This window comes from Lonchura striata, chromosome 4 (assembly GCF_050655825.1).
Source record: "Lonchura striata isolate lonStrDom1 chromosome 4, ASM5065582v1, whole genome shotgun sequence".
NCBI classification, from domain to species: Eukaryota; Metazoa; Chordata; class Aves; order Passeriformes; family Estrildidae; genus Lonchura; species Lonchura striata.
In genome coordinates, this window is record NC_140706.1 from 36796891 (window position 1) to 36815005 (window position 18115).

The 18115-nt window shown below is 37.1% G+C and overlaps 1 protein-coding gene across 2 annotated transcripts in view; it reads right to left on the minus strand.

Moving 5' to 3' along the window:
- GALNTL6 (polypeptide N-acetylgalactosaminyltransferase like 6) overlaps window positions 1–18115 on the minus strand; it is a 437146-nt gene that overhangs the window by 417471 nt on the left and 1560 nt on the right. Inside the window, exon 2 of one of the 2 annotated variants that reach the window (XM_021552775.4) lies at window positions 12880–12957. The exons of the other annotated variant lie outside the window; for it this stretch is intronic. Within the exon in view, the coding sequence (XP_021408450.2) occupies window positions 12880–12957 (78 nt within the window). The remainder of the gene's footprint in view (window positions 1–12879; window positions 12958–18115) is intronic. 2 annotated transcript variants of the gene reach the window in all.

An 18115-nucleotide genomic window follows, 5' to 3' on the forward strand; every position in this document is an offset into this window, starting at 1 on the left:
CCATATTTATTAAAAAGTTTACATAGTAAAATTAAGTAGAAGTAATTTTTACCCAGTTCCTAATACTTCCCAGATTTTTCAAGTGACCTTATGAAAAGTAGGAAACTTCCCTTGGGAGACCCCTGCTTCAGAGGACTTCTAAGACACAGCACATTACTAAACTATATGAAGAAGTTCATTCAGCTCTAGTTATGATCCCCCATTATCACACGCCTTTTTACAATTCCCTGATGACTACATGTATAATCAGCTGCTTTTGCAGGAAGACTGATTCATGGACCTTAACTGCTCAGCGCCTGGTACAAGGAAAGTGATAAAACTATGGAATTGTGCCCCCAAACAAGTATAATAAAAGACCCCATACTGATAAAATGTACTTTAAGAGATCACTCAAAGACATCCAACAAAGTCTGAAGCAATAACAAACCTTTTAGTTGCATGTGAAAAACTCCCATGCACTGCTTTATTACAATTTCAAGTAGCATCTTAACCATAAACATTTCACCATCTGGAAAGAAAACCTTATCATATACATGCTCCTTCTACATCAGTTATGACATCACAAGCTCACAGGCCACTTGAATGAGGACAGTGCCCAGCCTATGGAATTTGACTCGAGAGAGGGAGGCAGTTAGGTAACAACCTGACAGTGGCTGTTTCACAGACTTGAAATTTCTTCCCCTTTTCAGCTAAGAGTGCTTGAATTGAATCAGAAAAATCCCAAGACAGACAGAAAAAAAGTCAAATTAGGACCTGCTGGTTCTTAGGCGTTTTGCCTTGAAAAATATGAGCATAGTAACCTGTCAGAGCTGCTGAAAGCTGATCCACAGTAGCTAGACTTCTCATGCCTGCTCCCACTTACTATTGTTCCACAGAAAGACACCTCAAGTAAATTTACTGGCAAAGTTCAAATGATAATTTCTTCCCCCATATCTACCTGTCTGCTTAGAAGGAAAAGGAAAATGAAGGAAACAGTTTTCCACAGCAGAAATAGTTCAGATTGATTGCTTGGGTAACCTTGAAAATTTAATGTAAGACTGAAAAATATTTCAGTGTGTCAATGATCTGGATGAAAAGCTTCTCTTAAGTTTTCTTCCAGACTCATTTCTGCATTTCTCATTTCCTCTAAAGGAGGAACAGCAAAAGGATAACACCATACATGAGGAGATGGAAGATAAACACAACTATCTTATCCTACAAGAAAAAAAAGCTTGTATAGAGTCAGCTCTGTGCAACATCTACCAGAGAGGAAAAAGGCTTCAAGAAATCATCATTGTGAGGTAAAGCTCAGCAGTAACATCAGTCACACAGTAATCATTGGTCATCTGGTTCTTATGTGACACTCCTGTCTGCAATTAAGAACTGCTTTCCAGAGGGAGACTTTTTAGATGCATTTTAAAAATAAAGGAAGCTAATCACACAAAGATGAAATAACAAGCCAGACACCACAAACAGAGGGACTCAAGAATTGTGAAGACAGTCTCAGTCATCAGGGCACATGACAGTATTTGGTCATCCACACTATTTCCCAGCAAGAAATGGATTTCATATTTGGAAAACAAGAAAGCTATCTTATGACAGCTTAGCTTCTCAGAAAGAATATTGCTTATTCTCATTTCAGACATTTAAACAAATGGGCGAATCTACAATTATCAAAGTATCTGCGTGTCAATTTTTAATCAGACTGCAATGTAGTTATGCTTTGCTAACACAGCATTCTACTATTAATTTTTATGCAAAATAACCATGAGCAAATACAGCATCATAAGGTATTGGCAAGGTTGATCCCATAAAATCTATTTGAATTACCCATTACATAATTGTCTACTGACACATTTTCTCACCTTTACAATAGCCTAGGCTACTCCTCTGAGAAAAAATACAATATGAACACATCAACTGGTTTGTTTCCACCTGTAGGCTATCTACATGTAGACCACAATGTGAAAGACTTTGGTGGGTGTTTTTTTAGAGATACAGATAGATAAATATATACATGCACACTAAAACTGCTACTACTATAAAAGTAACTGCTTCTATCTCTTTGAAATTCTACATCATCATTGCTTACAGTTTGAATCAAATTCATAAACCAAGAGCACACTCAAATTTTGTTTGAAAAATTACAACCCTGAAACCACTTGAAAGAAAGGCTGCTCTTTTGGATACATAGACATCTCCCCCATGCACGGATAACATGCATGAATTATATTTAAAATTTATTAATGAAACCACATGGTAACAACTGTTCTTTGTTTTATTAAGAAGATGCACCCCTTATGTAATTATTAATTCTAATATATTCTTTTACTTTCTCTCTCAAACTGAAAGGTTTTGGGTTCACACTCTTTATTCCATTTGCTTATGATGTGCCAAATGAAGTGCTGGCACTTAACTATGTCAGGGTGAAAACACTGTGTGCAGGACTGTTAGCAACCATTAGCTCAATTACTTTTTTTTTTTTTAAGACTAAATAAATCTGGCTTTACTGAGTAAACCCTTTCCAAAACAGTTATACCATTAATGCTACTTAATCTTATTTTTAAACCTACATGAGCTGATACTTTTGTAAGCTATTATTAGGTTAACTGTCATACTAACAGATTTCTTTTATCCACAGCAAAGCCTCAAAGTAATCAGAGGTTCAAACTTCTCCCTCAGCCACTGCTTTGAAATACCACTTGCAGGGATGAGAAAAGGGTTTGGGATCAACGCCTTCCAAGCCTTAGCCTCCTAACAGATTTTCTTCAGATGATTATGATGTTGCCCAGGGTTTGGTAATAGACATCATTGCTAGGGTACTTCATTGTGTTCACTGGTGTTCAGAAACATATTTTGAAAACAGCAGGGAGAATGAGGATTTGAGAGGTTGTTTGGAGCACAAAAGATAACATGAAAGAAGGTATAAAGGTTGATACTGGAAACAAGTCAGAAGAAACTGACTAACAGATGGCATCCCAGAAAAGACGGACTCTCTATGGCAAAATTGTGTCAGTCCAGATGGTGACTGACAGCACTGATTACAAAACTCAGCTCCCATTGAAGGCAACAGAAGCTTTACTCTGGCTATAGGGATTATGCCAGTGAAGTTTATTTTTTTTCAAAACCCTGTTTATCTTTATTAAATACTCTACAAGAGCTTGTATAGATGTTAAATTCAAGCCCTAACACCTGATCAACAGTATAGATCAACTGTATCATATTGCAACTTGTTTGTAAAAGCTGGGACTACATAGCAGGCATGTACTTAAGAAATACAGAAATTAAACCGATTTCTACACCATATATAAAAGTGCAATCTAGGACCAGATTATAGCAAGTAAGTATACAATGGTTCTGGACTTGTGCAAAGCACTTGACACTGTCCTGCATGAAATTCTCGTCTCTAAATTGGAGAGATATGGATTTTATGGCTAGACCAGTCAGAGGATAAAGAATTGCATGGATGAATGGACAGAAAGTTGTGGTCAAGTGTTCAAACAGAGAATAGTGACAAGCAGCATTTTTCTGGTGTCAGTATCAAGGCAAAGTGCCATTTCATATCTTTGTAGGCAACATGGACAGTGGGCTTGAGAACACTCCCAGCAAACTTCCCAACAACATCAACTTAAGTGGTGTACCCAGAGGGACCCTGAAAGCAACTCCAAGTACAAATACAGGCTGGGCAGAGAATCAGTTGATAGTAGTCCAGGGGAGAAGGATTTAGAAATGTTGATTGATCAAAAGTTTGCCATGAGCCAGAATATGCACCTATAGTGCAGAACCAAATTCTGGGCTACATCACTTTCATATTTATCTGTACTCGTGAGTTCAGGTTATAAGATAATGAACGTACAGCTCTGTAGACATTCCTCAGAGTAGTCTAAGTATTTCAAGGTCATAATCTCTCTGAATGCAATATATATATTTAAGAAAATATTAATTAATATTAAACAAAAATGCAGAAATCAAAACCTACAACCCCTCCAAGATCTTTGACACATATTGAACAATACCAAGATCTCAGACTGAAGATGTTCCTTATGATGCTTTACATGGGCATATTCAACATGCCCATGTTGAACACTTCAACCTGAGGAGGAAAAATTTAACATCATTTCAAATAGAGAAAAAGTTGCATAAAAATTAAAAGCAAATGAACTACACAGAACACTCCTGGATCCTACTGTAAGCAAGCAACAGAGGATGGAGATAAGTGCCCCTGTAAGTACCCATAAAAGTTTCAAATCTTGAAATTGTGACTTTAGTCTCCCTCAAATATTAACTCATATAGCAAGGCACGTATTTATAATAGGAAAATGTATATTATTACGTTTATACTTAATCTAGGGTGTGTACTTTCTCATTGTGCCACACCTCAAATTCACTGTGGAGCAGCAACATTGAACCTGTCTGGCAATACTAGTCTTTCTGGCTTATCAGAACATTCTCTGTCATCAAGAAACTCATTCAAAATCATCTGTTCCACAACTTGACTTCTCATCAGCAACTACTATGCCCAACTTTAACTTACACATTACTAAAGAATGACTTTTCTAAGTTACACAAACAGGTCCATCCAGGTAATGATCTGCTTCTGCCAGCAAACAACAGCAAATCCTACAGAAATACATAAATACATGGCAAACAAACAACTTCACTTCCCTAAAATGCCCTTCTAGACTCCAGCAACTGCCGGTTCAAGGACAATGCAAGCCAGAGGCATTGTCTTTATCCCTCATGTATTTCTCCCCCATGAATGTATTCAATTGTTTCTTGAAGCCATATAAGCTTTTAATATCCACAATCCCTCATTCAGAAAGCTCCATCTTAATAATCAATCACACATAAACCTGCACCTGCCACTTGTTTTGATACCAGTACAGTATTCAATCTGATACTATTATTTCTGTTGAAAGAAAGAGTCAATAAAATGATGCCTGCATATCTTTTCCATGTTACTCTTTTCTCTGGCACCTCTATCATATTCTCAGACCTCTCATCAGTCAGACAACAATGAAACCTTTACTTAATTTGGTTATGTTTTCTATCCCATCTGTGATGACTATGATGAACAAGAATTGCACAATATTTGAAAGTACACAACTAATTTAGGGAGTAGTCATAACAATGTTACTCTCTCTGAAATGAAAGCTAACATTTTCATAAAACTAATATAAGCATCAAGGGCTTCTTCCTTTGTAGCAATTACTGTGTCAAAAGTTATTGCTGCATATGTAAACCTAGGATTATTTATTTCTCCATAAACATTATTTTATAATTTATCCACATTTCTATTTAGAGGGCTAGACAAAGAAAGAAAACTATATTAAGAGATTCTGAAATATAGCAGCAAAATTCTGCCTATATTCTACTCCAAACTTTCCACTTCCTTATTTTCTCTCTATTCCATTACATAAACTTTCTTCAGTATAATGTATAGACCAAACACTGGCCATTCAATGCACAGATCATTGTTTTATGCCTCCAATTCCTAGACATGGAACATCTCAGTTTTCAAACACCTGAGAATTACCTTAGCCTAATAACAACCCCAAATCACAAAAAGGTTTTTACTTTGCTTCCTATGATTCTTCAGAAGCCATTGGAATTAATAATTTTGGTCTTGTTTACATTTTGTTTTGCCTTGCATGTAGTTCAATGTTCAAAGTCTCTGCTCATCTCCAGCAGCTCAATCACTACCAAATCACTGTTCTCCTAAACAAAGTAGGAGTTGTCATTTTAGGAACTGATTGTACCCCTCTTTAAATAGATAATAGACCACTATACAATTTGTAAACATTGTTCTGGGGAAGTGTATTGTCTGTTTATTTTAAGCAAATTTCTTCAAGTTTGGTATAGGTGCAATTTCAGCCAGTTGCATGATTGCAGCCAGTTCTTAGCTCCTTTTCCAGAAGACCTATTTAACAAAAAATGACAGCCACAGCCTAAAGTCACTTGTAAAACTCCATGGGCAAGTCAAGCATCCCAGGCACTACCAAACCTGTGAAGTCCAATATCACTGAAGACTGGTCGATACCAGTTTTATTGACATAGGATTGTGTTACTAAAATTTGGTTATATAGAGCTGATTTTTGTTTGTTTTTTAAATTTGCAGCCTAAACTGCCTATCATCTTGGAATCTAGCAGAGCAACTACAATACAGTGCAGTTTTGAACAGAAAAGTAGATTAGATTAAAACAGTGAGACATATTTGGGATGAGAAAAAGACACATTCCCACATTTTGAAAAATATATAATAAGCCCTCATTCCAACTCAACTATCAAGCAGAACACAGCAAGTTAACTTTACACTTTCAAAAAGCAAAGGAAACATTGCAATAATTAAGGATGTGAATTTTACAAGAAAAATTTAAATGCACTGCTTTTACAAATGAGGTTTTGGGAGATAACCAGTATCAGAAGGGGTGATTGCAGTGATGTCTAACATGCCATAAGCAGACCCACACCTCATAATGCCTTCCCTTTATATGTAAAACATCTAAGTGCCCTGTATTCTCAGAGCACTTGCACAAAAACATGACCCCATGTACAACCAAGGAATACAAGCTAGAATCTCCTCTCAAGAAGGAGAGTTAGGTGGCTCCGTGCAAATGCAAAGCATGCTTTATTCACATGTTTCCAATTCAGTGTAACGTTAAAAGCCCACAGGTTATGTTTCTACAATGCAGTTAACATAAAACTAAGAGCTATCAAAATAAAATATTACTTGCTGGCATTATTTCAATAATTGACCTAGCCCAGGGTGGTTTTAAAATAGTTTAAATGCATCATTAATCCAGGGTATTCCAAAGCAGCTTTACTAATATGCTATAATAAATTAAAAGAGAGAAGCAAGGTTGCAGTCAGTATGCATTTAAAAAAATAATAATATAATATCAAAATATGCCAGACATGCAAATTAGAACATGAACGAGAATGCATAGGAAGCACAACAGCAACACAACTTTGAAATTCAAGAAATACATTTGACAGGATGTATTTTTCTCATTATTTTCCTTGGTGCATATTTTCATTACTTACGTATTTCCTTCCTGTCACTTCCATTCTAACATTCTCACATCTTCACCACTTTTATTAAAAGATAGTAGCTGGTCTCTCAAACAACCAGATCAGTAAACTGAAGATCAATCTGTGATATGAAGAAGGTTACTAAATGGAAGAGAAGGTCAGTTTGATTTTTGGTCACACATACCAGCAGATGAGGAGATTAGCAAACTGTGTTATAAGGATGGCAGCCTTGGGCAAGTTATTTTTGAACAAACTTGTCTATGGTTTCCTAAATAAACATATACATAAAAAAATCTGTATGTGAGTCCACTGTCTAAAGAGTAGACATGACTAACAGGAAAGACTGGAAATAATCAAGGGCATAAATTAAATGAGCCAACATCATTATTTACTACAGATTTCAAGTCTTCTTAAGTAGAGGAGGAAAAACATTCAGTAGATTGTTGGAAGTTAGGGCTGTTCAAAAACTGAACATAAAGTCAGCCCACATGCAATCTGTTTTTAAAGAAGGATGAAAGACAAAAACAAAAACCTCCAAATTTATTAAAAAACTCCAACTTCAAAATGCCAGAGACACTGTATTGTGCCCAATTTATCCTCATTAACATATGCTTCTCCATGTATTTGCACAGTGTTTTTCACTAAATTGTTCCATTCCTCTCAAGACCATTGGCATGTTAAGAAGCAAAGATGGTCTCTTCACCTTCTGCCCATAAACATGCACAAGTGCACATATACATGCATACACATGTAAGTAAAAGGAAAAACTCAAAACCCACGCCAGCAACTATCTCTGAGGAATCTATTCTACTAACAATTTCTTTAAAATGCGTTGAAGAAGAGTTTCAAGTTTCACTGAATTTTAAATTTAATTCAGAAAGACTTTACTCGTATAAACCACAGAACAAACATTTCTACAACACAAGGAAGTGACAAGTTGTCTTTGAAGGGGTTATGAAGTGCACAGTCCTGGCCTCATTCTCTGTCATGGTCAATAGCCAAGCCCCACACAGCTACTCACCCCTCCACCAGCGGGATCAGGTAGAAACTTGGAAGGATGAAAAATAGAGAATTCATGGGTTGAGTTAAAGACAGGTCACAGAGAACAAAAAAGTCATGCACACAAGCAAAGCAAAACAAGGACTAAGTTCACTGCTTCCCATGGCCAGGCAGGTACTCAGCCATCTCCAGGAGAGGAGGGACCCATCAAATTTAATGGTTACTTAGGAAGACAAATACCATCACCCCAAATGTTGCTTCTCTTTCTTCCTTCCACTTTACATACTAAGTATGATGCCATATGGTCTGGAATAACCCTGTGGTCAGTTTGGGTCACCTGTCCTGGCTGTGTCTCCTCCCAAGCTCCCATGAACCTCCACCTTTCTCCCCAGCATAGCAGGATGAAAAGCAGAAAAGGCTTTGGCTCTGCTCAGCAATAACTAAAACATTGCTATATTACCAACCCTGTGTTCAGCACAAATCCAAAAGACAGCCCCATACCAGAACCTATGAAGAAAATTACTCTAAATTGTCTCAGCTGAAACCAGCAGAATCTCCTGTGTTCATTTGTCAATCACATTCATTCCAGATGCAGAAGCAGGTTGCTGCTTAGCATGATGCCACATCCATTTCCTTGTTCCCAATATAAAATTCATTTTTTCTTCATTGCTTCTGAAGGAGACATCTGTTGTGAGTCTTGAGCATCTGAAGAAAATGTTTCTCACACGTCCATATTGAAGTTGCTTCAAAGAAAACACCTTTATCTTCAGCAACTGCACTATTGTGAGGTCTTGCACATGCACTACAGGACTTAGGATTTTGCTGAGAAGCCATCTCAGCAAACTACACAAACTAAGTCTCACATTAATAACAACACTCTCTCAAATGGCTTCTCTCAACACTTGGTGTAAGAATGGTTTAAATAATATCTCAGCATCTTTACTGCTCTTGGTGCACACTCTCCTCAGGGAGCAAGAAGACAGGGAAGAGGGAGAAGATTACAGAAGGTAATGGTCCGTCTTTCTAGTCAAATTCATTTCCCATCCCTCTGCAGCTTTATTGCTTTCCCTGATGGAATTCTGGAAGTTTCCTGTCCTCTTCTGTCTGTCTACATTGCTAAAAATGGCAGATTTCAAAATCCATTTGTATAAGTGGTTAGTGGAGATGAACACCACTTTCATGTTAACAAAGCACAGGTTATATATATGTTCTGGCTGCACTTACATTGGGCTTGTATTTCTGAAATGGATCACTTTAGGGAAAATAGAGATATAAAACCATACTACTCTCAATATTGTTCAAGCAGTATCACTCAAAATAAAATATGACCTCCATGGAGAAGCACTCTATGTGCTTGGAGAAATTTCCACTGCTTCACCATTAATGGAAATTATGTCAAGGATGCCCAAGGATGCTGGAAAAGATTTAATCTGATGTGAAACACAGGTTACATATACTGCAGGAATATGTCACTGTGAGACTTTTATATGTAATTTTTTTCCCACTAATATTTAGATCCATCAGAAGTATTTTTCATTTTCATCTGTGTTGTGTCTTTAATAATTCTGTAACTTTAGAGGAGAATTTGTTGCTCAATGTTGTAAAACTTCTGAATTTACATTTTTATACTGGTGTTAGAATAGTAAAATTTGATCAGCAATTTGAATGTCACTTTAGTTTATATCGAGCAATTTTGCAAAAACAGCATCCATTCAAGTATGTCATTTATTTTGTACCCATAACAAATGCAACTCAAAATGCAGTCATTTATCAGTCTGAGAAAAATATAAATATATTCCTTGTTGAATGGCATTAAGAGTCTTTTAAGTGCATTCTCCATGCTAATGTGAAACTACTGCTCTATAGTAAAAGCAATCTAAAAATTTACACAACTCAGTTCAATAGAGTAATTTACCCAGAAACTAAGTGGGATATCAAAACCAGTAAATAATCCAAAATGTGGAGGGTTTCCCCCCAAGAAAAAAAACAAATAAAAAAGAGAAAAAGCAGCAAGAAATGGAAGTGTGCTGCTATGTTGAAAATGAAAGCTGCAAAACCACATTAGGCATTGTGTTCTCATATTAAAAAAAAACAAAATACACTCTCATATTAAAAAGTCAACTACTGCATTAAACCATGTATTAATTCTGTTCAAGACAGATGATTCAAAACCGGAGAACCACTGAAGGATAGGGCTTCAGCATTAAATTTGGTGCAATTTATAGTCTCTCCTCAAGTAAGTTAGTAGTTATCTCTGGCTAACTACTGCTGCATCTGTGCAGGCTTTGCCAGGGACAAGCAAAGTTTTGCCAAGGGTGAAGTTAATCTGCACAGAGGGTATTCCAGTTGCCAGTATCTGCTGCAGCTATCTCTTGTGGGTGCAAACACCACAAACTTCTCCAGTCCATGTGCCCTGTTTGACCTTGCTCCCTTGGACACAATCAAAATGTTTCAGCAAAGTTACACAAAGTTCACACGAAAGTTACATTACAACCCCAAATTTTAGCCCATGGACTGGATGACAAAACAAAAAGACAAACTCCCTGTGACAGAAAATTGCTTTATCTAATGCAAAATTGGGAGATTTTAATCACAGCGAGGCAAAAACTTATGGGATAAAATACTTAACCCACAGTAGAGAAGTCATTAACACTGCAGGGCCTCTGTTTCCCAGGCACTGGCTTTGAACAGAGACATAAGGAGCTCTTCCACTTCCCCATCTTCATCTATAAAGGAACTTGTCATAAACTGCTATGAAATGTTCTTACCTGTTCTAAATATTTGCCTGCCTTCTCCTGATACTTAACTGATAGAAACCTATTTATAGCGAGCAAAAGTAAGTAAACAACCTAAAATTTTCTAAATAAACTCATCAGTTATTCAAAGTACAAGTATGAAAAATTGTGCTTCTTTAGGCAAATGAGTACTTTAAGTTAGTCTGATAAATCTACACTTACACACTTCAGTGAGCAATCCCATTTCTAAAGCTCTTTGTATTAATACTGGTGTCCTGACAAAATTCTAGTTTAGATAATTACACTGCCTAGCTAAATGTCTTAGCAGTATTGTATGCTGTCATAAACCACTGTGTATTAAAGAAGAAAACTGTTCAATTGCCATTGCTTCTTAAGCACAGAATCAATGGTTTATCACTGATCAATGAAACATTTCAGTCATACCGGCCATATTTTCTAGTCTACTGTATCAAATTTGCACTGTAAATTTTGCATTACAAAGAGACAAACAAGCAGAAACAACTGGCAACACACAGGAAACTGCATTGGACATGGTAGCTCTCAGGTGAAATAAACATGACAAGTTTCATGGCACTGTACATTCATGGTTCTACCAATGCACCAATCTCCAAACTTCTTGTTGCTGCAGTTCTCATATGGGTGATTGTTCATATGTCTCTGAAGACAACACAAAAATACTCTTCAACTTCTTCAAAGAAAAGCCTGGCAGTTAGACTTATACTGTTCAGGATGATCCAATGAAGCATCTGTCAAATACCATTGTGTACTGCCATCAGGGACTTGGCTGAAATTTTCTGGCATGGGAAGGTAACCAACAGCTAGAGGTGCTGGTGGAGAAATGGATTCTGTAGTTATCTGCTAAATCCAGATGTGGCAAGAAAGCCTTATATTTCAGCTAGTGACTGCTTCCTAAGGGCAGAGATGTTCAATAAACAGGATTTGACCAGAGAAAGATATAATAGGAAATTCCTTCAATAGTATCTGCCAAGAGATCTTAATTAAAATGGCAGCACAAGGAAACACTGTCCCTATGAAACATGAAACATTGAACAGAAACATGACAGCTCTGGCCCTGTGGAGTACAAGCATCCAGAAGAGAGTGGGATATTGTGGCCTACATATTTCTATGTAGTTATTTCTATGTATGTTAGTTAAACATACATTTCATCATTTTTGTTCCTGCAATTCTCTTTGTTAGTAATTTGGTGACTAAATAGCCGACTTGGATCACTGGGTGTTCACATAGACTTGGAGCCTTGTCATAGAAAAATGTGTGAAAATCATGGAAATGAAGGCAAAGAATTTAAAAAATAAGCATGAAGTCCTGTTAAATCCCTGCAAGAGATTTTCTTCCTCTTCTTTACCTCTTGAGCAAACCATCACAAGCAGGATTCTCCCATGGTGTTTCTTAAAAAGAAGAGGAAAAGGATTTCTCTGTTGAAGACGTGTTTTGAATACAACTACCCAGACAAGCATATCACACAGTTAAACGCTTCCAAATGTGACAATTGTCAAAATCAAGTTGAAATCAACGAACTATTACAGAGCTTGATGTCAAAAACCCATTTACATGCTGATTGTGGATGGGATAAAATTAATTTTCCTCACAGCCACTGGTAGGGGGCTGTATTTTGGATTTGTATTGGAAACAGTGCTGATAACACAGGGATGTTTTTGTTGTTGTTGAGGAGGGCTTACACAGCTTACACAGTCTTTTCTGCTTCTTTACTGCCCTGACAGTGAGGAGGCTGGGGCTGTACAAGGAGCTGGGGGAAGATACAGCTGAAAACAACTAACCAATGGGATATGCTGTGCCATATGGGATCAGAGTCACAATAAAACTGAAGGAAGAGGTGACAACAGGAGTGATGACATCTGTCTTCTCAAGTAACTGTTATGCACAATGGAGCCCAACTTTCCTGGAGAAGGCAGAACACCTGCCTACCCAGGGGAAATGGTGAATTGATTCTGTGTTTTTTGCTTGTGTGTCGGGCTTTTGCTTTACCTATTAAACTGTCTTTACCTCACCCACGAATTTTCTCACTTGTACCCTTTGGATTCTCTCCTCCATCCCACTGAGATGGGAGTGGGAGCACAGTGGTGTGGTGCTTACTTGCCTGCCAAAGTTAAAACATGACACACTGGAATTCGCAGAATGAAGGTTCAGAAGGTTGCCATCTCCTAATGAAACCTGTTCACATTAAAAAAAAAAAAAAAAAATGAAAAGAATGGGACTGTTAATTCTTTCAGTCAGCACAATTTGGTCTTTTGACCATGAGGAACATTTACAATACATGCAGATTTTTTAGTTTGGGATTCCTGAGTTGCTTTGCATTTAACTTGTTGATCTCTGAATTAATTTTTTCCAGACTAATTTAAAGTAGCCAAGATGTCTGCTCCTGGCCCAAATCCATCAAAACAGTCAGTACACACACAGTTTTGCTGCAGTCAATTGCTATAAATGTGTGCATCAGCATATTGCTAAACAAAGACCATAAGTTACGTGTCTGAGCATTAAAAACAAGAGAAAAGCTGAATTGTTCTTTCTTTTATGTGTGAACAGACAACTGCCTACACACACAGGACACACAGCGCAGTCTGGCTCCTGACCAGGACGTACCTATAGTACCACTGCAATCCTTCACAGGCAGACACAAGAGAAATTCCCTGCACAGGGAGATGAGGAAGTTTAGGAAAGGACTGAGCATCACATCCCAGTGAGAGGACAAAACATAGCTTGGGTATCCCCCCTAATAATTGAGCAATTTTGCACCCCACTGCTTCAATACAGCCATGGAATCCCCTCCATCACAGCAGCCTTTCTACATGTCCAAGAGTTGGCAGGCACTGAGGTTTCTTGATCTTATGTTTTGATTTGGATTAAGCCAAAATAACTATGCACAATAAATTAGCTGAAATGCATTAAAAATGCTGAGTTAAATAGAAAGAAAATTAAATATTGAAACCAGCCTATTTTATCCTGTAAGATGCACTCTATTTAGTAACACTCCTGAAAATTGATAGGTATTAAATTAACCACAGGAGGGCTCCCTCTGGTATACTGAATACAACAGAAGCATACTGTTTTAAGACACAATACTATTCTTGGCAATAAAGTAACACAGGTTTTAGAACTCAAATTTTATTTCCCTCAGTAGGCTCCAATATATATATATATAAGGGAATGAAATTATACATGAACAATTTAGGTAAAAGAACTGAATTATGTAGGTGTTAATTGTGTGACTTAAAACACCTAAAAGGCAAACTCAGTTTGCCAATGCTCTGCAGTTTAAGGCACTAAACTCTGTTTTGTCATGCCAGATATGGGGAGTCTTGGAGCTGACACACCAGCAAAGCAATCAGTACAACAATTAACAGGACAGTTAATAAATTAAAAAAAAAAAAAAGAATAAAATAGTATTGAAAACAAGTCCCAGCTGTGGCTCTGAGGAGAGAAACGATGACTTGCTCCGAACAGCACATGAGTAGAAACTGACCAGAAAAACTGAGGCTTCATATTATCAGTATTTTTTATAGTCTGACAGGTACTCTTCCAAAACAGCGCAAACAAATGTCAGCAGCAGACAAGCAGCTACTTTTGTAGACTTGAGCCTGTTTGTCACTCTATACTTTATTTACTCATCTGCTGAAGAGAAACAAAACCCTCCTGCCTCATAAGCTTGTGGTGAAAGCAAAGGTAAATAATTGAGACAGTGGAACTAAACACAGAAGTAACTGACAGTGTCCTAATAGTATGATAATAGAAAATAGGTGTATATTTATGTTCTAACCAAACCATATTTTGTACAAGATTTTGCAGCTGTTGAAATCAACCAGAAAAGCAAGGGGAAAAACTCTGTGGGGGTGAGTGGGAGAAAGAAACTTGTGCTCTCAGCTGCTGTTTTTATGCACCAGAAACAGACTTCACCAACCCAAGCTCTGTACTTTGCTGGCATCAATAGTGAGTTGACACGGGTTAACTGTCCTGGAAAATTTATGATTATCAAAACCTGTGTGCTAAACAGTAGGAAACACTGCATTCTGGGGTAAATTTACATTTTCACTTCTTCCACAGACTTCAGAAACTAATAACTGTTTGGAAGGCAGAATTTAGGCTGAAGTTGCTTTCTGGATTCAGAAGACGAAGTCCATACTTTTGTAACCACCAAGTTTAGTAAGTCAATTTTGTGCCAGTTTACCAACTACAATAGAGGCCTAGGATTTCTAAGGATTAAATTCTCATCCTAAGGAGTTCATTTAAATTCACACCTCACTATCCCATGAGAAAGGTGTAATCCTGGGGCTAACCAGATGGAAGCACAGGCTTCACAGGACAGTGGAAAGAGAGCTCTATGACTATCCCATGGAACAATGTTCCCCCCTCACAGCACAGCTTTTGCTCCTTTTTCTGGACACCATGCATGCCCAAAAATAAAAAAAAAAGGCCAACACCATCACCAGTTTCTCCAGTAGAAGTGGATCAGTCAGGAGGTTAAAGCAGCGCCCCTCACTATGCCACCGCACATGTGAAATGAAGCCTTCTTGCCTTAGTTTACACATCATAAAGCATTTCAGTAATACACCTGTAAGTATTACAGAGCATCTGTGACTAAGAGATGCTGCTGTTCAATTCAATTTTAAGTGAGGAGATTTGACACCAGGAAGTAGAGATGTGATGACTGAAAAAAAAAAAATACAAAATGAAGTTGAAATATATTAGGGGTTACTTTACTAGACTGCTCTTCTTTCAGTCACCACCCACAAACATGTATCACAATACCTACATAGCAGACACTGGAAAACTGCTACAAGTAATTTGGTACTTCTCCATGAAGTTATGCTTCATATACTGACAGTGTATGCACAGACAAAGGTAAAGTCTTATTGTAGCCAAACAATGTAGCACTACCTTTAGACAGGATGACATAACCACGTTTGGGCCAGGATTACATCCTACTGGCTGCAGTAAATTGTTGTTTTTCCTCCATAGAAAACAGAAGTGAAATTAAAAGTTTTACTAGCATAACTTAGCATCCTAACACCCTGGTCTTTGAATTTTATCAAAAGATCAGACAAGACACATCACATACACAATATCCCAATGACAAAACAAAAACAAACTCCCCCTCCAAAGCTAAACTAATTGCAAAAGTTGTAATCAAAACTCAAGGACACCATAATGTTTTAAGGAATTTCTAAGATTTCTTTTATAAAAAGGCAATAGAAATATCCTACTCAATTTCCCTTATTCCCACAGTATGGCAAGAAAGGCAGTCTTAGAAAGATTAAACTAGAAATAAACTATATTTTTCCCTTGAGTCTACCATTTATATCTATCTGTATTTTATGGAAATCTTGTTGCATCACATAACTCAGAACCTTTAAATGTACATTTATCCTTGAAACTCCGCTTTAAATAATACGATAGACAAGAAGTAAATAACAATAACCCAAATAAAAAAATCAAGCCTATCAATTTCTCAAGTGAAAACATGACAGCTTTAAAAGGTTTATATGAAATGAAGGTTCATAGAGACAAATTATGTTTATAGAATTAATGTAAAGCAAACAAAATCATTAATGTTGTCTGAAATCATAGCTGTATTATCTTCTCATTTTCAATTTTTCCTAAAGAAGAGCTTCTCTACTCAGAAACAGAATTTGCAGGAAAAAAAAAAATCTTATGTAACTTATTGCAGCACTATTTTCATGAAAAAAAGTCAACTTAGTTTGTCATATAAGAATTTCTAGATAGCAGTAAAAAACATAAGTGCCTCTTCTAGGCACTGGAAATGACACAGTCCCCAGGGGACACTGTTCTACCATTGAGAGAAACAGACTATTTTTGTGTTGTGGACTGATTTTGAACAGCTTCTCTGCGTACTGCTGTCAGGATATCAATACCTGCTCCATCAGACTGCCATCCCTCCTTCACTCCAGTGCTATGGCAAGCAGCTGAGGTGGTGGAAGAGGCTGACAGAGCCCTCATTCACAGGGAAGGCTGGGGATGTTTGTTTCAGCAGTGAATGGGAAAGCTTAATTTATAAGTAGTCAAAACATCATTTTACCATGCCATCTCCTCAAAACCACCTGATGATCTGTAACGTGAATTTAATTGTTCTTAAAACAAGATGGCATATTTATAAACACTACTGTCAAGGTCAGAATACCAACTAGACACTCATTTTACCTACGAAGGCAAAACCAGTTCAGCCTGTAACTAAATTATTGAAGTCACAGACAGCTCCGTCTGTCTCCCATGGTCAGGACACACCACAGCAGTCCAACTGCATATTACAAGCATCATGTGCTGACTCTACACACATACCTTTGTAACCTAACACAATCTTAGAATATATAAGAAAAGTCTGCTGCAGTTTCAGTAGGGCTGACCTCTAAACTTGTGTTAAGTCACACAAAGTATCAAGAAATTGAATACCTCAAGGGCAAAGAATAACTGTGCTGAGTGTTTAAATTCTTGCACCTGCTACTAACTTAATAGGGAAAAAGAAGTTACAGTTCTACTAGATACTATTTCTAATGCAGTCTTTTCTAGTGTGAAAGCAACTACCCTAATTTCTAGGGTAGTCGCAAAGAAGTCTAACAATTTTCTTTATATTTCAGCAACTTGAACTCAAACTCATATTTCAATCCCTGTTCCTTGTAAGTATTTTGGGTTATAATGTGCACATCAAAAGACATAAGTAACCTAATTGCATTACTTGTCTGTACTTCAACCTTCCATCCTCACTGGATAATGACATTGCCAACATGATTTTAATACTTACCATGATAACAGAATTATATTAGAGTCAGCTGTAAGGTTCAAAGTTTCACTGCTCATTTTTATTGTTTTTCCATTAAACAGTCCCATTACTGCTCAATTAGGATTCAGACTGGGAGAAAAGGGAAGGGGAAAAAAAGGGGGAGGAAAAAGGAAGCTAGCAAAAAGACCATTTCAGAAAACTTAGGATGTAAAATTTTTTTGAGGTCTCATTAGAAAGCCTCACTAGTCCTTGACATATGCTTAGCTTCTGTGTTTTACACCACTTTATCCAGAACCCCTTTTTTTTTTTTTTTTTTAATTTTGAAAGGTTTTGAAAAGCTCCCTTTCAGTGTTATCAAGTCACGTTCTTCTCAGAGAGCACTCTTGAACAGTGGAAACTTCTTCAAGACGTGTGTTCTAAAGAGCCATGCAACACACATGGAAATCATTACTTGCATTGAATACCTTAGCTTTCCTAAGTCACAAAGTAAATTAGAAACTGCAAACTGCAGAGTGCACCTTGTAAACTAATGACAAGACACTTATGATCATGCATAATTTTCTTTCAGCAGAAATTACT